Source organism: Ranitomeya variabilis, chromosome 6 (genome assembly GCF_051348905.1).
Source record: "Ranitomeya variabilis isolate aRanVar5 chromosome 6, aRanVar5.hap1, whole genome shotgun sequence".
In the NCBI taxonomy this organism is placed as follows: Eukaryota; Metazoa; Chordata; class Amphibia; order Anura; family Dendrobatidae; genus Ranitomeya; species Ranitomeya variabilis.
In genome coordinates, this window is record NC_135237.1 from 198,695,921 (window position 1) to 198,718,137 (window position 22,217).

The window sequence follows — 22,217 nt, forward strand, 5'->3', positions numbered from 1 at the left end:
TAAACTCAAGGAGCAGCAGTTCCACTCGAAACCACCAGAGGGAGCCCAAGGGCAGAACTCACAAAAGTACCATTCATAACCACAGGAGGGGGCCCAAGAACGGAATTCACAACAGTCCCAGCTGCATTGAGATCATTAACAAGTTCCCCCTGCTTAGTTGTAGGCTGATCTTTCACCTTCCTCATGATACTCCATGAGGAGAGATTTTGCATAGTGGCCTAGATCGATGTCGATCGACAGTCATTTACTACTGCACCAACAGTTGTTTCCTTCTCACCCAGCAACTTACGTATGGTTTTGTAGCCCATTCTAGCTTTGTGCAGGTCTATGATCTTGTCCCTGACATCCTTATAAAGCTCTTTGATTTGCCCATGTTGTAGAGTTAAGAGTCTGACTGATTAATTGGGTCTATGGACAGGATTCTTTTATAAAGGTGACTGTAAGACAGCTGTCTTTAATGCAGGTATCAAGTTGATTAGGAACGTCTAACTGGTCTGTAGGAGCCAGAACTCTTAATGGTTAGTAGGTGATCAAATACTTATTTCTCACTGTAAAATGCAAATAAATGTATATAATTTATAAAATGTAATTTTCTGGATTTTATTTTTGATATTCCATCTCTCAATGTTAAAATTAACCTACCCATAAAATTATAGACCGTTCATGTCTTTGTCAGTGGGCAAACTTACAAAATCAGCAAGGGATCAAATACTTATTTCCCCCACTGTATATGAGTTTCACTTTTTGTATTTAAGAACTAAACTAAATTAACTTGATGATATTAAATTTTATGAGAAGCACCTGTACTTTGATTAGTTCAAGAGATATTTTAATACAATATGCTTCTACCATAGAATATATTATACCCTAGTTAGACTTAAAAAAAAATGAGTTTTCAAACATTGAGTAATGTAATAGGTGTGGCATTGAACCAGGGTCTCATATGCACATTGTCTAGTCTTGTTCTAAACTTGTTCCATTGTTTGCAGACACATGACTAGAGGAAGTGGTACAAAGTTCTTATAAATAGTGTTGAGCATTCCGATACCGCAAGTATCGGGTATCGGCCGATATTTGCGGTATCGGAATTCCGATACCGAGATCCGATACTTTTGTTGTATCGGGAATCGGTATCGGGATCGATATAATGTGTAATTCTAGTCTAATTCTAGGCATTTAGGACCTGAGAATTACGTCACGGCTTGTGAATGGTCGCGTCGCGGTCACATGAGCGGCACGTGACCAATCAGAAGCCGTGACGTCACGGAAGGCACTAAACGTGCGCATTTTAAGCAAAGAAGGCTGCCGGTTCCCTCGGTAAGGTGCAGGCTGCGTCGGAGAGGTGAGTATATCAATATTTTTTATTTTAATTCTTTATTTTACACATTAATATGGATCCCAGGGCCTGAAGGAGAGTTTCCTCTCCTTCAGACCCTGGGAACCATCAGGGATACCTTCCAATACTTGAGTCCCATTGACTTGTATTGGTATCGGGTATCGGTATCGGATCAGATCCGATACTTTGCCGGTATCGGCCGATACTTTCCGATACCAATACTTTCAAGTATCGGACGGTATCGCTCAACACTACTTATAAACAATTGTTTTTCTTTTTGTGCAGAAGAAGTTGTAACCATGACATGGACGTCAAATTTGACCCCATCACTTCCACTCTGGATTAGCCTAGTTAATAAATATAGGCCTTTTACAAACTCTTATATACAGTTTGGTCCAGAAATATTTGGACAGTGACTGAATCTTCATGATTTTGGCTGTGCATGTCACTATTTTTTATTTAAAATAAAACAACCGAGAAGAAGCAATTGAAATGTAGACTTTCACGTTTAATTAAATGGGTTCAACAAAAATATCCACAACGGCTCATCATTTCAGGGGCTCAAAAGGTAATTGGACAAATTATCTTTATCATAAATATAATGTTCCTTTTTAATACTTTGTAGATAATTCTTTGTTTGACAATGACTGCCTGGAGTCTGGAATCCATTAACGCCACTACTGGGTTTCCTATTCCAAATGCTCGGTGTCATTTTTGATGATTTTCTATGTCTTTACTGCAGCTGACTTCAGTTGTTGCTTGTTTGTGGGTCTTTCTGCCTTACGGTTTGTCTTAAACATGTAAAAAGTTTGTGTGATGGGGTTGAGATCTAGTGAATAACTCGGTCATTGCAGAATTTTACACTTCTTGGCCTTAAAAATTCCTGAGTTTCTTTCTCAGTATGTTTTGGGCCATTGTCCATCTGGACTGTGATGTGAGATCCTATCAACCTTGGTGCATTTGGATGAATCTGAGCAGAAAGTATAGCCCTGTGCACTTCATAATTTATCTGGCTGTTTCTGTCCTGAGTCACATCATCAATAAACACTAGTGACTCAATTTGAAGCCATGTATGCCCATTCATCACACTGCCTCCAACATGTTTACAGAAGATGTGGTGTGCTTTGGAAAATGAGCTGATCCAAGCCTTCTCCATACTTTCTTCTTCTTATCATTGTGGTATAGGTTGATCTTTGTTTCATCTATCCAAAGAATACTTTTCCAGAACGTGGCTGGCTTCTTTAGATGTTTTTTGGGGAAAGTCTAATCTGGCCTTTCTATTTTTAAGACTAATTAATGGTTTGCACCTTACGGTGAACCCTTTGTATTTGCTCTATTGAAGTCTCCTTTTTATGGTAGACTTAGATACCAACATACACATTCTTCACTTTGGTGGATTTTGTGAATGTATGTTAATTGTCCAATTACATTTGGTCCCTTTAAAAAGAGGCATCTACATATTTAAAAAGCTATAATTCCTAAACCCATATTGCAATTGGGATGATAATACCCTCAAATTAAAGCTGAAAGTCTTCTCTTTAATATTGATTATATAACTGTATCTTAACCCCTTCATCCCGAAGCCTGTTTTCACCTTACTGACCAGACCATTTTCTTCAATTGAGACCACTTTATTAGGCTACACTTTGGAATGCTTCAATGGATCCCACTGATTCTCAGATTGTGTTTTCATGACATATTGTACTTCATGATAGTGGTAAAATTTCTTTGATATGACTTATATTTATCTGTAATTTTTATGCCCTTAAATCAGAGGGTCATGTTACACAAAATAGTTAATAAATAACATTTCCCACATGTCTACTTTACACCAGCAAAATTTTGGAAGCATAATCTTTTTTGTTAGGAAGTTATAAGTAGAGATGAGCGAATATGTTCTTAAAAGATCGCTAAACATAAATTCGGCACAAATATGGTATATTCCGATTCGTGATTGGTGACATGAGCATTTTTCTTGAAATCGGAAAAAGTCGGTAACATTCGGTAAAAGATAGAAAAAAGCTGGCAATTCATGTGCCGTGTTCAGTAAAATCACAGCGTGACAGGTTAGAATAGAATAGATAGAATAGATATATACACATAGAACACATACAGTGGGTACGGAAAATATTTAGACCCCTTTAAATTTTTCACTCGTTTCATTGCAGTCATTTGGTAAATTCAAAAAAGTTCATTATTTTCTCATTATATGCTCTGCACCCCATCTTGACTGAAAAAAACAGAAATGCAGTAATTTTTGCAAATTTATTAAAAAAAGAAAAACTAAAACATCACATGGTCAAATTTATTCAGACCCTTTGCTCAGTATTGAATAGAAGCACCCATTTGAGATAGTACAGCCATTAGTCTTTTTGGGAATGATGAATCAAGTTTTTCACACCCAGATTTGGGGATCCTCTGCCATTCTTCCTTGCAGATCCTCCTCTCCAATTCCGTCAGGTTGGATGGTGAACGTTGGTGGACAGCCATTTTCAGGTCTCTCCAGAGATGCTCAATTAGGTTTAGATCAAGGTTCTGGCTGGGCCAGTCAAGAATGGTCACAGAGTTGTTCTGAAGCCACTCCTTTGTTATTTTAGCTGTGTGCTTAGGGTCATTGTCTTGTGGGAAGGTGAACCTTCAGCCAAGTCTGAGGTCCAGAGCACTCTGGAAGAGGTTTTCATCCAGAATATCTTTGTTTTTTCCCACACATAACACTTAGAATTATCACCAAAAAGGTCTATCTTCATCTCATCAGACCAGAGAATCTTATTTCTCATAGTCTGGAAGTTCTTCATGTGTTTTTTAGCAAACTCTCTGCAGGCTTTCATATGTCTTGCACTGAGGAGAGGTTTCCATCGGGCTACTCTGTCATAAAGGCCCGACTGGTGGAGGGCTGCAGTGAGTTGACTTTGTGGAACTTTCTCCCATCTCCCTACTGCATCTCTGGAGCTCAGCCACAGTGATCTTGGGGTTCTTTTTTTACCTCTCTCACCAAGGCTCTTCTCCCACAATTGCTCAGTTTGGCTGGATGGCCAGGTCTAAGAAGACTTCTGGTGGACCCAAACATCTTTCATTTAAGGATTATGGAGGCCACTGTGCTCTTAGGAACCTAGAGTTCTGCAGAAATACTGTTGTAACCTTGTCCAGATCTGTGCCTTGCCACAATTCTGTCTCTGAGCTCCTTGTCCATTTCCTTTGACCTCATGATTCTCATTTGGTCTGACATGCACTGTGAGCTGTGAGGTCTTATATAAACATCTGGCCTCCAATGAAGGAGTGGGACCATCTCAAGGAGGATCACAAGGAAATGGTCAGCATGTGACTTAAATACGAGTGTCTGAGCAAAGGGTCTGAATACTTCTGACCTTGTGATATTTCAGTTTTTCTTTTTTTTATAAAATTTGCAAAAATGTCTACATTTCTGTTTTTGTTAAGTCAAGATGGGGTCAGAGTGTACATTAATGTGAAAAAATGAGCTTTTTTGAATTTAACAAATGGCTGCAATGAAACAAAGAGTGAAAAATTTAAAGGGGTCTGAATACTTTCCGTACCCACTGTGTGTGTGTGTGTGTGTGTGTGTATATATATATATATATATATATATATATATATATATATATATATATATATATATATATATACATACAGTACAGACCAAAAGTTTGGACACACCTTCTCATTTAAAGATTTTTCTGTATTTTCATGACTATGAAAATTGTACATTCACACTCAAGGCATTAAAACTATGAATTAACACATATGGAATTATATACTTAACAAAAAAGTGTGAAACAACTGAAAATATGTATTATATTCTAGGTTCTTCAAAGTAGCCCCCTTTTGCTTTGATGACTGCTTTGCACACTCTTGATGAGCTTCAAGAGGTAGTCCATGATCTTCCAACAATTTTGAAGGAGTTCCCAGAGATGCTTAGCACTTGTTGGCCCTATTGACTTCAGTCTGCGGTCCAGCACACCACAAACCATCTCGATTGGGTCTGGTGACTGTGGAGGCCAGGTCATCTGGCGTAGCACCCCATCACTCTCCTTCTTGGTCAAATAGCCCTTAGCCTGGAGGTATGTTTGGGGTCATTGTCCTGTTGAAAAATAAATGATGGTCCAACTAAACGCAAACGTGATGGAATAGCATGCCGCTGCAAGATGCTGTGGTAGCCATGCTGGTTCAGTATGCCTTCAATTTTGAATAAATCCCCAACAGTGTCACCAGCAGAGCACCTCCTCCTCCATGCTTCACGGTGGGAACCAGGCATGTAGAGTCCTTCCGTTCACCTTTTCTGCGTCGCACAAAGACACGGTGGTTGGAACCAAAGATCTCAAATTTGGACTCATCAGACCAAAGCACAGATTTCCACTGGTCTAATGTCCATTCCTTGTGTTCTTTAGCCCAAACAAGTCTCTTCTGCTTGTTGCCTGTCCTTAGCAGTGGTTTCCTAGCAGCTACTTTACCATGAAGGCCTGCTACACAAAGTCCCCCCTTAACAGTTGTTGTAGAGATGTGTCTGCTGCTAGAACTCTGTGTGGCATTGACCTGGTCTCTAATCTGAGATGCTGTTAACCTGCAATTTCTGAGGCTGGTGACTCGGATAAACTTATCCTCAGAAGCAGAGGTGACTCTTGGTCTTCCTTTCCTGGGCGGTCCTCATGTGAGCCAGTTTCGTTGTAGCGCTTGATGGTTTTTGCCAATGCACTTGGGGACACTTTCAAAGTTTGCCCAATTTTTCGGATTGACTGACCTTCATTTCTTAAAGTAATGATGTCTACTCGTTTTTCTTTACTTAGAATTTGTATTATGGCAAGAAAAAAGCAGCTAACAGTCTATTCGGTAGGACTATCAGCTGTGTATCCACCAGACTTCTGCTCAACACAACTGATGGTCCCAACCCCATTTATAAGGCAAGAAATCCCACTTATTAAACCTGACAGGGCACACCCGAGAAGTGAAAACCATTTCCGGTGACTACCTCTTGAAGCTCATCAAGAGAATACCAAGAGTGTGCAAAGCACTCATCAAAGCAAAAGGTGGCTACTTTGAAGAACCTAGAATATAAGACATAATTTCAGTTGTTTCACACTTTTTTTTTAAATATATAATTCCACATGTGTTAATTCATAGTTTGATGCCTTCAGTGTGAATGTACAATTTTCATAGTCATGAAAATACAGGAAAATCTTTAATTGAGAAGGTGTGTCCAAACTTTTGGTCGGTACTGTATATATCAGTGACACACATATATATATATATATATATATATATATATATATATATATATATATTACATAGATAGATAGAAGAAAAGCTGGCAATCCAGCAGCTGCGTAGTGTAAAATCACTGCAGGAGCCGACAGATGGATTACATACAGTAAATACACAGAATAGGTAGATATACAGATGTCTGTGACAAATACAATTAGTACAATGTATGTGCAGCTTACTGTTCATGTATTTAATTAATAAAAGATTATTTTTATGAAAAAAATGGCGTGGGCTCCTGAGTAATTTTCATAACTAGCAGAGTGAAAGCCAACGGCTGGGGGCTGATATTTATAGCCTAGGAAGGGGGTAATACCCATGGAGCTTCCCAGGCTATTAATATCAGCTCACAACTGTATACTTATTATAATAATAATAATTTTATTTATATAGCACTTTACAAATCATAGAGGGGACTTGAACAGACAATAGACATTACAGCATAACAGAAATCACAGTTCAAAATAGATACCAAGAAGAGTGAGGGCCCTGCTCGCAAGCTTACAGTCTATGAGGAAAAGGGGAGACCCGAGAGGTGGATGGTAACAATTGCTTTAGTTATTCGGACCAGCCATAGTGTAAGGCGGCACAGGTGTTCATGTAAAGCTGATTGAACCAGTTAACTGCCTAAGTATGTAGCAGTACAGACACAGAGGGCTATTAACTGCATAAAGTGTATGAGAACATGATGCTAGGAACCTGATTATGGTTTTGTTTATTTTTATTTTTTTTTATTTTTATTTTTGAATGGGCCACACAGGGATAGTTAGGTTAGTGCGTTGAGGCGGTAGGCCAATCTGAACAAATGAGTTTTTAGGGCACGTTTAAAACTGGGGGGATTGGGGATTAATCGTATTAACCTAGGTAGTGCATTCCAAAGAATCGGCGCAGCACATGTAAAGTCTTGGAGACGGGAGTGGGAGGTTCTGATTATTGAGGATGCTAATCTCAGGTCATTAGCACAGCGGAGGGCACGGGTAGGATGGTAGACTGAGACCAGAGAGGAGAGTAAGGGTGGTGCTGAGCCATGGAGTGCTTTGTAGATGAGGGTAGTAGTTTTGTACTGGATTCTGGAGTGGATGGATAACCAGTGTAATGAGTGGCTAATGATACTTAGCCTTTACTGGCTATTAAAATTGGGTACCCTAAAAAAATGACGTAGGGTCCCCCTATCTACTATATAATTGTCTAAGGGTACTTCCGTCTTTCTGTCGTGGTTATTCGTTCGCTGATTGGTCGCGGCAGCAGCTGCCGCGACCAATCAGCGACGCGCACAGTCCGGAAAAAAATGGCCGCTCCTTACTCCCCGCAATCACTGCCCGGCGCCCGCATACACCCCTCCGGTCAGCGCTGTCACAGGGTTAATGCCGGCGGTAACACACTCCGTTACCGCCGCTATTAACCCTGTGTGTCCCCAATTTTGTACTATTGACGCTGCCTATGCGGCATCAATAGTACAAAATGTAATGTTAAAAATAATAAATAAAAAAAAAAAAACATGCTATACTCACCCTCTGTAGTCCGCTGAGCCGCTCGCGCCGCCCGCCATCTTCCGTTACAGGCTGCGGTAGCAAAGATCGTATGGCAGAAGGACCTGCCATGACGTCACGGTCATGTGACCGCGCCGTTATGACAAGGCCTGCCCGGAAAGGACCGGCCTTACTTTATGCATTTTTTATAGGGTCAGATTTTTCTTCTTTTCCGTATTAGCCGTTGCAGCATCCCTCTTTGTGTGCTCACCCGTGCGGCCGTGCGCATCGCGCTGTGTACGGGCGGCTCCAGTCTGTGGGCGGGCGTCTCAGTGTCCCGTGCGCGATCTCCAGGGCTTTGCCTGGCGCTTGCGCACTGGGTCTGACGCCCGTCCCCCATTCCTGACCCGTCCGTCGCAGTGCACATGCGCCGTTGGTGCCGCTCGGATTGGCTGGGACCCCACATGTGACCGAGGTCGAGGGGGGGTTATTAGCAGGTCCTGCACCGCCATACACCTCATCCCCTTGAGAAAGCGGCATAGTAAAGCCGTGAAACGCGCGTCGGGGCGCTTTCTTTGTTCCGATGGGACCCCCCTTCTTTGCCCTCTTTATCGGTAAGCTCACCGGTGGTATTTACCATACTACTATGCACTATGTACCATCTTTATTATAGCCTCTTCTGGCTACTGCACTGGCTTTAGATATACCCTGGTTTGCTTAGCTTTACTCTCTTTGTGAGGGGGCTTTTTCTGCTCTCCCTTTATGATTATTTATGTACTTATATATGGGGGCAATATATAGGGGGGACTTCCCCTTCTTGTGCTTGACTGGGTAACACCAACTATTTGGAATGTATTACTGTTTTAACATTTTGTATCAATAAAAGATAATTGTTTATATAACACGATATGCTCCTTATTTCCTCCTGTTTATATGGTCATGTGACCGCGACGTCATCACAGGTCCTGCGCTCAGACCAACCATGGGACCGGAAGCTGCCATGGACTACAAGGGGCCCTCGGAAAGGTGAGTATATGTTTACTTTTTAACCTGTGACAAACGTGGCTGAGCAATATACTACGTGACTGGCCAATATACTACGTGACTGGGTGCTGTATACTACTTCGCTGTGCAATATACTAGGTGGCTCTGTGCTGTATACTACGTCACTGGGCAATATACTACGGCACTGAGCAATATACTACGTCGCTGGGCAATATACTACGTCGCTGGGCAATATACTACGTCGCTGGGCAATATACTACGTCACTGGGCAATATACTACGTCGCTGGGCAATATACTACGTCGCTGGGCAATATACTATGTCGCTGGGCAATATACTATGTCGCTGGGCAATATACTACGTCGCTGGGCAATATACTACGTCACTCGGCAATATACTACGTGGCTGAGCAATATACGTCACTGGGAAATATACTACGTGACTGGGCAATATACTACGTGACTGGGCAATATACTACGTGGCTGGGCAATATACTACGTGGCTGGGCATTATACTACGTGGCTGGGCAATATACTATGTGGCTGGGCAATATACTACGTGGCTGGGCAATATACTACATGACCGGGCAATATACTACGTGGACATGCATATTCTAGAATACCCGATGCGTTAGAATCGGGCCACCATCTAGTAACTAATAACCAGCAAAGTCTATGCAGACAGCTTCTGGCTGATATTAATAGCCTAGAAAGGGGCCATGGATACTGCCCCCAGGCTAAAAACATCAGCTCTCAGCTGCCCCAGAAAAGGCGCATCTCTAAGATGCGCCAATTCTGGCACTTAGCCTCGCTCTTCCCACTTGCCCTGTAGAGGTGGCAAGTGGGGTGATAGTTGGGTGTTGTGAATTCTGTTTGTGGGCTCCCCCAGTGGTGTTTGATGGTAGTGCCACTTGTGTGCTTTCTGCTATCTCTGCTCACCTGTTGCCACCCATTAGGGGAGTTTCCTATTTAAGGCTGCTTGGCTGTTAGTCCTATGCCGGCCAACAATGTATCAGTAGCATTCTGTTGCATTCTCCTGCCTCAAGTTCCTGTTCAGCTAAGTTGAATTTTGTTTTGAGTTTATGCTAACTTCTTGTCCAGATTGCAGTAATGTGTCTCGCTGCAGCTGGAAGCTCTTGTGGACAGAAATTGCCACTCCAAGTGGCATGAGTTGTCACTGGAGTTTAAAGTAATTTCTGGATGGTGTTTTTGAGTAGTGTTTTAAGTTGACCGTGAAGTAACACTTTCCTGTCCTTCTGCTATCTAGAAAGCGGACCTCTCTATGCTAAACCTGCTGTTCATCCTACGTATGTCATTTCCTCTGAACTCACCGTCAATATCTGTGGGGGGCTGCTATCTCCTTTTGGGGTACATCTCTGGAGGTAAGACAGGCCTGTATATTCCTCTGATAGGGGTAGTTAGATCTCCGGCTGGCGCGTGGTGTCTAGGGCATCGTAGGAACACTCCCCGGCTGCTTCAAGTTTTGTGTGAGGTTCAGGTCACGGTCAACTTTAGTTTCCATCACCCGAGAGCTAGTCCGTTTTGTTATTTTTTATTTCCTTGCCATTGGGAAATCATGACAGTTGGGGGGAAGTTGATGTCACCTTTGTATTCTCAGGTGACGTCAATAAGATTTCCCGCGGCGCTTGCGTCACAAAGGTGAACTGAGTTCATTGGCTGTGAACTTGCAGAACCTGGCTGACTGCGCTGCGAGCAGGAAAACTTTCACACACTCACAGTGCCCTCAGACAGGGAATAGCAGTTCACAGGCAGACACTGAGCACACGGTGTTCAGTGTCTACTGGATGACAGGCTGCATCGTCGCATCATGTAATCGTGCAGTCTGCCATCTAGATGTAGCAGAGCTAGACTTGTCGTGGGACAAATGGATTAAAAGCATCTCTGCGTAAAGGTGAGGAATATTTTTGTTTGTTTTTTTACCTCTTTTGCAGATGACAAGGGCATGGGGGGAATGAGCAAGGTCGTAAGTATGGTTTAATTAAGATTTTTAAAGGATTCTGTGTCTTTCAATTAAAGGACTTTTTTGGGTGTCTGAGTTTTCATACAATGTAACTCTGAGGTTAGTAATGAGGACGTCTTATTATTACCTCTCCATTACTAACCTTGGGGATTGATGTTACCTGATACAAAGGTGACATTACCCCCCCAACTCTGAGAATATAGGTATAAGGGGTGCACCCCTGTATAAATGCTGAAGCAGGGTGCAAAACCTGGTCTGTAAGAAACTTAGACAAATTCGGAAGAAAAAAGACTAGACCAATGATAGTATGCACACCCATGAATCGTACAAAAGAAAAACCAAACAATTTTATTAACACCTCAAAAAAGACACACATAGAATAAAACCATTTAACAATGCCTGAATACAGGACCAATAGCCCTCACCCCTAGGTACAAAATACATAATACAGCATAACCATAATATGAATTATTATTGCCAATCCAAATGAAATAATATACTTGGTTATATGCATACAGAAATATATATATATAGTCTCATATTCCCGGGTATGATGTCTCAAACGGCGCAAAGATATGCCAACATATTGTATAATACATGCAAGGCAAAAAGAATTAAATGGGAACATACAATTTACTAAAGTCACACATGGATAATATAATAATCCCATATATTGAACATACCAGTTTGTAATGTTATATTAGCATGCTCAGTGCCCAAACACACATATACCAAAGAATAATCATACCGGCATGCCCATCACAATATATGCTTAGGCTATGTATCCAGGTCCCAACCAGATATAGAGCAGGCCACCCGAGATCATTTGAGGGGTATACTGCCAGTCAAGAGACCCCATATACTGAGTGTGCTAACTTGCAGTATTATATTGGCATGCTCAATGCCCAAACTGATGATGGCACTGGGGAATCTGTCCCTATGTATGCCAAGGCTATATACCTAGGTCCAACTAAGTATAGGACAAGCCACCCATGATTATTTGGAGGGTGGGTAACCAGTAAAAGGCCATAGGCTCAAGGGTTGAGCTGAATAGAGCAAGCAACCATCAGGAATAAAAGAGACAGCACCGGTGCTGAGAAACGCCGTGGACGAACCCAGAGAAAGCAAGAGACAAAGTGAGGGGTGAGGCAAGAGCCCCACACGTATCGCTGCGGCAGCAGCTTCCTGATGGTTGACCAGCAATTTCTCATTTTTACAACACCATTTTATTTTAGGGACCACATCTCATTTGAAGTAATTTTGATTGGTCAATATGATAGAAAATACCCAAAAGTGACACCATTCTAAAAACTGCACCCCTCAAGGCGCTCAAAACCGCATTCAAGAAGTTTATTAACCCTTCAGGTGTTTCACTGGAATTTTTGGAATGTTTAAATAAAAATGAACATTTAACTTTTTTTCACAAAAAATTTACTTCAGCTCCAATTTGTTTTATTTTACCAAGGGTAACAGGAGAGAAAGGACCCCAAAAGTTGTTGTACAATTTGTCCTGAGTACGCCGATACCCCATATGTGGGGGTAAACCACTGTTGGGTGCATGGCAGAGCTCGGAAGTGAAGGAGCGCCATTTGACTTTTCAATGCAAAATTGACTGGAATTAAGATGGGACGCCATGTTGCGTTTGGAGAGCCCCTGATGTGCCTAAACATTGAAACCCCTCACAAATGACACAATTTTGGAAAGTAGACCCCCTAAGGAACTTATCTAGATGTGTGGTGAGCATTTTGACCCATTAAGTGATTCACAGAAGTTTATAATGCAGAGCCGTAAAAATACAAAAACATATTTTTTCACAAAAATGATCTTTTCGCCCCCAATTTTTTATTTTCCCAAGGGTGAGAGAAGAAATTGGACCCCAAAAGTTGTTGTACAATTTGTCCTGAGTACGCTGATACCCCATATGTGGGGGTAAACCACTGTTGGGGGCATGGCAGAGCTCGGAAGGGAAGGAGCGCCATTTGACTTTTCAATGCAAAATTGATTGGAATTGAGATGGGATGCCATGTTACGTTTAGAGAGCCACTGATGTGCCTAAACATTGAAACCCCCCACAAGTGACAACACCATTTTGGAAAGTAGACCCCCTAAGGAACTCATCTAGACGTGTTGTGAGAGCTTTGAACCACCAAGTGTTTCACTACAGTTTATAACGCAGAGCCGTGAAAATAAAAATTATTTTTTTTTCCCCACAAAAATAATTTTTTAGCCCCCAGTTTTGTATTTTCCCAAGGTTAACAGGAGAAATTGGACCCAAAAGTTGTTGTCCAATTTGTTCCGAGTACGCTGATACCCCATATGTGCGGGGAACCACCGTTTGAGCGCATGGCAGAGCTCGGAAGGGAAGGAGCGCCATTTGGAATGCAGACTTAGATGGACTGGTCAGCAGGCCTCATGTTGCATTTGCAGAGCCCCTGATGTAGCTAAACAGTAGAAATCCCACACAAGTGACCCTATATTGGAAACTAGACCCCCCAAGGAACTTATCTAGATGTGTTGTGAGAACTTTGAAACCCCTACAGTTTATAACGCAGAGCCGTGAAAAAAAAAATCTTTTTTTTCCACAAAAATTATTTTTTTAGCCCCCAGTTTTGTATTTTCCCAAGGGTAACAGGAGAAATTGGACCCCAAAAGTTGTTGTCCAATGTGTCCTGAGTATGCTGATACCCGATATGTTGCTCGGAAGGGAAGGAGTACTGTTTTACTTTTTCAACGCAGAATTGGCTGGAATTGAGATCGGACGCCATGTCGCGTTTGGAGAGCCCCTGATGTGACTAAACAGTGGAAACCCCCCAATTATAACTGAAACCCTAATCGAAACACACCCCTAACCCTAATCCCAACCCTATTCCCAACCGTAAATGTAATCCAAACCCTAACCCTAACTTTAGCCCCAACCCTAACCCTAACTTTAGCCCCAACCCTAACTGTAGCCTTAACCCTTGCCCCAACCCTAGCCCTAACCCTAATGGGAAAATGGAAATAAATACATTTTTTTAATTTTTCCCTAACTAAGGGGGTGATGAATGGGGGTTTGATTTATTTTTATAGCGGGTTTTTTAGCGGATTTTTATGATTGACAGCCGTCACACGCTAAAAGACGCTTTTTATTGCAAAAAATATTTTTTGCGTTACCACATTTTGAGAGCTGACCACTTAAATATAGAGGGCACCATCAACAATAATGTCTAATGTGCTCAACCTGCAGCATGTCAAAACACAGACTATACAACAAAAGAGAAAAGAAACATGCACAAACGCAGGGATCACCGAGACAGTATATAGTATATAAACATATACCACCACCACATTTTGAGAGCTATAATTATTCCATATTTTGGTCCACAGAGTCATGTTAGGTCTTGTTTTTTGAGGGACTTTTGACGTTTTTATTGGTACCGTTTTCGGGCACGTGTCAATTTTTGATCACTTTTTATTCCGATTTTTGTGAGGCAGAATGACCAAAAAACAGCTATTCATGAATCTCTTTTGGGGGGGCCATTTATACCGTTCCACGTTTGGTAAAATAGATAAAGCAATTTTATTCTTCGGGTCAGTACGATTACAGTGATACCTCATATATATCAATTTTTTATGTTTTGGCGCTTTTATACGATAAAAACTATTCTATAGAAAAAATAATTATTTTTGCATCGCTTTATTCTGAGGACTATAACTTTTTTATTTTTTCGCTGATGATGCTGTATAGTGGCTCATTTTTTGCAGGACAAGATGGCGTTTTCAGTGGTACCATGGTTATTTATATCCGTCTTTTTAATCGCGTGTTATTCCACTTTTTGTTTGGCGGTATGATAATAAAGCGTTGTTTTTTGCCTCGTTTTTTTTTTACGGTGTTCACTGAAAGGGTTAACTAGTGTGACAGTTTTATAGGTCGGGTCGTTATGGACGCGGTAATGCTAAATATGTGTACTGTTATTGTTTTTTTTTTTATTTAGATAAAGAAATGTATTTATGGGAACAATATTTTTTTTTCTTTTTTTTTTGGAATTTTTTTTTTTTTTGTTACACATGTGAATATTTTTTTTTTTTTACACTATAACATTGCCCAGGGGGGGCATCATTTTATAGTGTAAGATCGCTGATCTGACACTTTGCTGTGTACTGTGTCAGATCAGCGATCTGACAAGCAGGGCTGCAGGCTTACCAGCGCTTGCTCTGAGCAGGCGCTGGTAAGCTACCTCCCTGAGCACATCGCCTTGTACCAATCGTCTCAAGGAAGCACGCAGGGAGCCCCCTCCCTGCGCGATGCTTCCCTATACCGCCGGAACACTACAATCATGTTTGATCGCAGTGTGCCGGGGGTTAATGTGCCGGGGGCGGTCCGTTACGGGGTTAAAGATTTTTCTGTATTTTCATGACTATGAAAATTGTACATTCACAGTGAAGTCATCAAAACTATGAATTAACACATGTGGAATTATATACTTAACAAAAAAGTGTGAAACAACTGAAATTATGTCTTATATTCTAGGTTCTTCAAAGCAGCCACCTGACTGCTTTGCACACTCTTGGCATTCTCTTGATGAGCTTCAAGAGGTAGCCACCGGGAATGGTTTTCAATTCACAGATGTGCCCTGTCAGGTTTAATAAGTGGGATTTCTTGCCTTATAAATGGGGTTGGGACCATCAGTTGTGTTGGCAGTTGTCAGTTTGTATTATTGCAAGAAAAAAGCAGCTAAGTAAAGAAAAAGGAGTGGACATCATTACTTTAAGAAATGAAGGTCAGTCTGTCCGAAAAATTGGGAAAACCCAAGTGCAGTTGCAAAAACCATCAAGCGCTACAAAGAAACTGGCTCACATGAGGGCCGCCCCAGGAAAGGAAGACCAAGAGTCACCTCTGCTTCTGAGGATAAGTTTATCCGAGTCACCAGCCTCAGAAATAGCAGGTTAACAGCAGCTCAGATTAGAGACCAGGTCAATGCCACACAGAGATCTAGCAGCAGACACATCTCTACAACAACTGTTAAGAGGAGACTTTGTGCAGCAGGCCTTCATGGTAAAATAGCTTCTAGGAGACCACTGCTAAGGACAGGCAACAAGCAGAAGAGACTTGTTTGGGCTAAAGAATACAAGGAATGGACATTAGACCAGTGGAAATCTGTGCTTTGGCCTGATGAGTCCAAATTTGATATCTTTGGTTCCAACCACCGTGTCTTTGTGCGACGCAGAAAAGGTGAACGGATGGACTCCACAGTGGGAACCAGGCATGTAAAGCATGGAGGAGGAGGTGTGATGGTGTGGGGATGCTTTGCTGGTGACACTGTTAGGGATTTATTCTAAATTGAAGGCATACTGAACCAGCATGGCTACCGCAGCATCTTGCAGCGGCATGCTATTCCATCCCGTTTGCGTTTAGTTGGACCATCATTTAGTTTTCAACAGGACAATGACCCCAAATACACCTCCAGGCTGTGTAAGGGCTATTTGACCAAGAAGGAGAGTGATGGGGTGCTACTCCAGATGACCTGGCCTCCACAGTCACCAGACCTGAACCCAATCGAGATGGTTTGGGGTGAGCTGGACCGCAGAGTGAAGGCAAAAGGGCAAACAAGTACTAAGCATCTCTGGGAACTCCTTCAAGAGTGTTGGAATACCATTTCTGGTGACTACCTCTTGATGCTCATCAAGAGAATGCCAAGAGTTTGCAAAGCAGTCATCAAAGCAAAAGGTGGCTACTTTGAAGAACCTAGAATATAAGACATAATTTCAGTTGTTTCACACTTTTTTGTTAAGTATATAATTTCACATGTGTTAATTCACAGTTTTGATGCTTTCAGTGTGAATGTACAATTTTAATAGTCATGGAAATACAGAAAAACCTTTAAATGAGAAGGTGTGTCCAAACTTTTGGTCTGTACTGTATATATACATATTTGTGTGTGTGTGCGCGTTTTTTTTTGTTTGGTATGATTTTTACTATATAATGGAAGAAAGGCAATGTTTTCATTCATGAAATTTTTATTTTCTAACATTTCCAAAGCAGTTTATTTTGCTTTTTTACTCAGTAGCTTTATGAGAGGAGCTTAATTAACCACAGAGTAATATACAGCTGACACCTGCTGCTGCTGATGGTGCTGGCCAAGCTTCTGTGCCTGCACTATCCCCCATGCAGGGCCGGTTTTAGAGAAAGTGGGGCCCTGGGAAAAAGTTTACAGTGGGGCCCCAAATGCTCACATATTTCAAATCACACAAATATTTTGGTTGTATTTGCAGGTGCAGACTTCAGGCCGTTAATTGAGCATGATCGACGATAATGATGGCATTCGACACTTGTTCCCAAGTTTACTAACACCAACTGAGGAAGAATGATGGGGGCAAATAGTCCTCGATACAGTATAATGCAGGTCCCTTATAGTACATATAGTATAGTGCACTCCCAATGGTCATTAATAGAGTATACTGCAGCCCCCTCAGAGTATACTGCAGCCACACACACACGTGCAGTATAATGCCGCTCCTCCCCACACTCATATGCAGAAAAATGTAGCCCCTCCCCACACACACACAGTATAATGCAGCCCCTCCCCACACACAGGCAGCATAATGCAGTCCCCACACACATGCAGTGTAATGTAGCCCCCACAAACACACGCAGTATAATGCAGCCCGCCACACACACTAATATAATACAGCCCCCCACTCACAGTAAAGTGCAGTTCCCCCACACAGTTTAATGCAGCCCCTTCCCACACATGCAGTATAATGCAGCCCCCCACTCACAGTACAATGCAGTCTCTCCCCACACATGCAGTATAATGCAGCCACCCTCACACAGTATAATGCAACCCTCCCACACACACAGTATAGTGCAGTCCCCTACACACAGTATAGTGCAGCTCCCCACACACACAGTACACTGCAGCTCCCCCACACACAGTGCAGTGCAGCACACCCCACAAAGAGTACAGTGCAGCTCCCCCAACACAAAGTACAGTTCCGCTCTCCCCAACACATAGTATAGTGCAGCGCCCCAACACACAGCATAGTGAAGCTCCCCCAACACACAGTATAGTGCAGACAGACAGATACACACACTATAATGCATATATTCACACACACACAAATGCTTACCCCTCCTCTTTGTTCCCTGCGATGCTCCAGGCTCTACTCCAATCTCATCAGCTCCACTGCTGGGACAGCGTGGCGCACAATGAAGTGACGTCATCATGCGCCCCCTTTGTTCACAAGCAGAAGGGGAGTGATGGGAGAGGGAGTGTCAGCTGACGCTCTCTCCTCCATCACTGCTTTCAACTGTATTGTGTCTATGATGCCGATAACTTGAATGAGCCAAGGGGGAGTGGTGCCAGGTCCCTCTAACTCACGGGCCTCATAGCGGCTGTGTGGTGTGCCACTATTAGTGGCATGCCACTGGCTGGGGGTCCATGGAGGAGCTGCCCCCACACCAAACAATTACTGCAGGTTGATCTTAGTGCTTAGCTTCGTATAAATTTAGTGCTTGTTTCCATGGGTAAAGACATACACAGTATAATATTTTCACTAAAATATATGACAGATTTACCATTTAACATTATTTAATAATTACTAAATCTTTCTTTTTTTAAATTGTGTTTCAATTGGGTTCCACAGTTTTCAAAAATATTAATCAGAATGATATTGCTCCTACTTTCATTTTTTTTTTGCTACTGACAGAATTACTACTTTGATGAATTTGAGGACTTGATAGATGAGCTTATGTTTCGACTTAACGCTATATCAAATAGCCTCCATCACTCCCTTCCAGCAAAGTCGCAATGTTACACAGAAGAAGAGGGAGACATGAATTATCTTAACTCCAACTCGGATTTTTCGTTTAAGCAAACAATGACAGAGGTAAAATATAATTTAGTACAAGTCTACCAATGTACCATGTGTTGTTTGGTTTAGGAACCCCATTTGTAAATACCAATTTTAAATTAACATACGGATACTCAGTTCAGGGTTCCTCAGTGATTATTCCAACAGAGATTTTAGATTTGTTTAACATAAAAAGATAATAAGTTAAAACATAAAGGTAGCTATTATTAAATGTTTTAAATTATATTATTATTCTATTATTTATACTTTTCAAGGCTGAAGATTATACTCTGGAAGAAAAACTTAAAGTGAACCCCGTTGCAATGCAAAGTGAATTACATCGGTAAAAGATTTCTCTACTATTTTATATCATAGTGCTTTATTCACATAATAAAACTTACATTGATATTTCTAATTACATACCAACTTGTCATACAAGATTCTAATAATCCCAGATAATGGTGTAACAGGGTAATGCTGATGGACTATAACTCGTCCTATAGTTACCTCTCTGCTATCCTATCACACTGTTTATGATGGAGTTGACAAAGATATACAGTATACATCAGTTTATAGATTTCTTTCATATAATTTGTGCATGTTGCCTGATCGCTGGAAAGGTTGTGACCTTGTAAGCATCGCATGTAGCCATGACGTGGGTTGTAATACATTCAAACACAAATTTGCATGTCTTGTGTCATAGTAACATAGTTATTAAGGTTGAAGGAAGACTTTAAGTCCATCTAGTTCAACCCATAGCCTAACCTAACATGCCCTAGCATGTTGATCCAGAGGAAGGCAAAAAAAAAACATGTGGCAGAGTAAGCTCCACAATGGGGAAAAAAATTCCTTCCCGACCCCACATACGGCAATCAGACTAGATCCCTGGATCAACGCCCTATCAAGGAATCTAGTATATATACCCTGTAACATTATACTTTTCAAGAAAGGCATCCAGTCCCCTTTTAAATTTTAGTAATGAATCACTCATTACAACATCATACGGCAGAGAGTTCCATAGTCTCACTGCTCTCACCGCTTGGCTGGTTGTATTAGAAATACATAAAGTATAGTTAATATTGGATCATTGAAGGTTGATACATTTCTAATAATGATATATTTGTTCTTTTAGTGCTTGTTCAGATGCACGTTTTAAAAATAAAAACTGTCTGGAAAATCAAGAAGGGTTGGAGATTGCCTCTAGAAATGGTTACAGCATTCCAGACAATGTGCTGTCAAAGTCCAGCCATTCTGAAGATACCCTTAACCGCGCATTAGATAATAAACAATGCATTCTTAGAACTGAAAGTGATCACAGGGTCTCAGATGGAAACAACAAACATTGCTTAGCTGTTGCTCAACTTGGGTGTGCTTCAAAGTGTTTGTCAAGTGATGAGAAATCTATTTTTGCCCCTGTTTTCTATATGCACCCAGGTGAAAATGCAATTGACCTGGAATATAATAAAGCAGACAGTAGAACCCGCTGCACTTCAGGCAATGCCCTAAACAAAAACCGCAGACCTCTAAGGCGCTCGCATACCACAGTGATTGATCCTTTGCAGAGCAGTGCTACAGCTTTCTGGAGAATAAATGAACATGAAAACAAAGCGTCAGATGACCTTAGCAATGAAGAAGACTCCCCAAAACCACAGAGCAATATTTTCCAGCAAAGTATTTGTGATATCATAAATGTGAAGGAAAGTACCCGAACATACATGGAAACATCGTCACATACACCTCAGCAGAACCTGACTAAAAATGCAGTGATCCAGAGGGTTGCTAAAACTTCTCTTAAAACGAATGCCAGTGCGATTCCTTGTTCTGTAAAACAATGTTGGTAGTGTGAGAATATTCAATATGAATTTCTTCTTGTGTATTTCAGTCTTGTTTGTGATACAGTTGAAATGTAACCCTGCATACAACTGGTAAAGTGAGCTATACATACTGAATGACAAGATTCTTTTGTATTTTCTGGTATTTTGTAATCTTATTCTTTGTATTATGGTGACCTATTTATCTATCTTTAGAAAATTATATAAAAATAAAATACTTGAACATAGATTGTTTAATATCTTTATCAATGATTTAGATGAAGGAATTGAGGATAAGCTGATTAAATTTGCTGACTACACAAAGCTAGGTAGGATAGCTAATACTAGAGAAGAGAGAGGATTCAAAAGGTTCTAAGTAAACTGGAACTGTGGGCTTCAACTAACAGAATGGTTTTTAACAGGGAGAAATGCACAGTACTACTTCTTGCCAAGAAAGATGAAAAAAGCATATACAGAATGGGAGGACTAGGGCTAAGCAACAGCAAATGTGAAAAAGACTTGGGTATACTAATAGATCACAGACTGCACATTAGTCAACAGTGTGATGCAGCAGTAAGAAAGTCAAACCCAATTCTGGGTTGCAGGTTGCATTAACAGAAGGATAGAGTTAACATCATGTGAAGTAATTATACTCCTTTTCTCCTCCATGGTCAGGCTTCATCTGGAATACTGTGTCCAGTTCTGGGCATCACATTTAAAAAAAGACATTGAAAACCTGGAGCAAGTTCATAGAAGAGCTACCAGGATGGTTAGCGGACTGTAAAGTATGTCCTATGAGGAACGGTTAGACTCTAACCGTTAGAGGATTTGGAAAAGTTTAGCTTGCAAAAGAGAAGACTGAGAGGAGACTTAATAGCTGTCTACAAATATCTTAAAGGCTGTCACATTGTAGAGCAGGGGTCTCAAACACGTGGCCCGCATATTCAATTGAAAAGTATTGCCAAGCAGAGACTCTTCACACAACAATACCTATGCCAGCCGCTGGCAAATCAGAGGCCAGCAGCTGACGTAGGCATACTGCAGCTGCCTGATGGCCATTCACAGCAAACTGCGTGTGGCCATGTGTGCTGTACTGTACTGGGATGCGGCCAGCAGCAAACACTGTCACACACATCTGTCTCATAAGCCAGAGGCCACGATGGATTCTGAAACCTTAGCGTGCTCACTCAAGCTGCACAATGACGTCATTGTCTCACGCCACTCTGCTGGCCAGAAGAGAAGATGGAGGCTGCGGTGCCGGGAATCAGAATGAGATGAGTAAAAACTTCATTATGTTTTATATGAATGGACAGTGGAGCCATCATACTATATATGAGGGGAACTTGGACCATCATCTAATATATAAAGCTGTATGTGTGTAGTGTGTATGTGTGTGTGTATGTCCGGAATTGGCATCTGAACCGTCGCAGCTACAGCCACAAAATTTTGCACAGTCACACGTCTGGACCCCGAGAGCGTCATAGGCTATGTTGTGAGGTGAAATTTTAACCCC

At 41.5% G+C, this 22,217-nt stretch overlaps 1 protein-coding gene across 1 annotated transcript in view; it reads left to right on the top strand.

Annotated features, from left to right (window-relative positions):
* Positions 1-20,894, top strand: part of LOC143782192 (polycystin-1-like protein 1) — a 264,298-nt gene extending 243,404 nt beyond the window's left edge. The window contains exons 15-17 of the mRNA XM_077269385.1: positions 18,750-18,929; positions 19,169-19,236; positions 20,026-20,894. Coding sequence (XP_077125500.1) covers positions 18,750-18,929; positions 19,169-19,236; positions 20,026-20,734 — 957 coding nt within the window. The 3' untranslated portion in view covers positions 20,735-20,894. The remainder of the gene's footprint in view (positions 1-18,749; positions 18,930-19,168; positions 19,237-20,025) is intronic.
* The last annotated feature ends 1,323 nt before the right edge of the window (positions 20,895-22,217 follow it).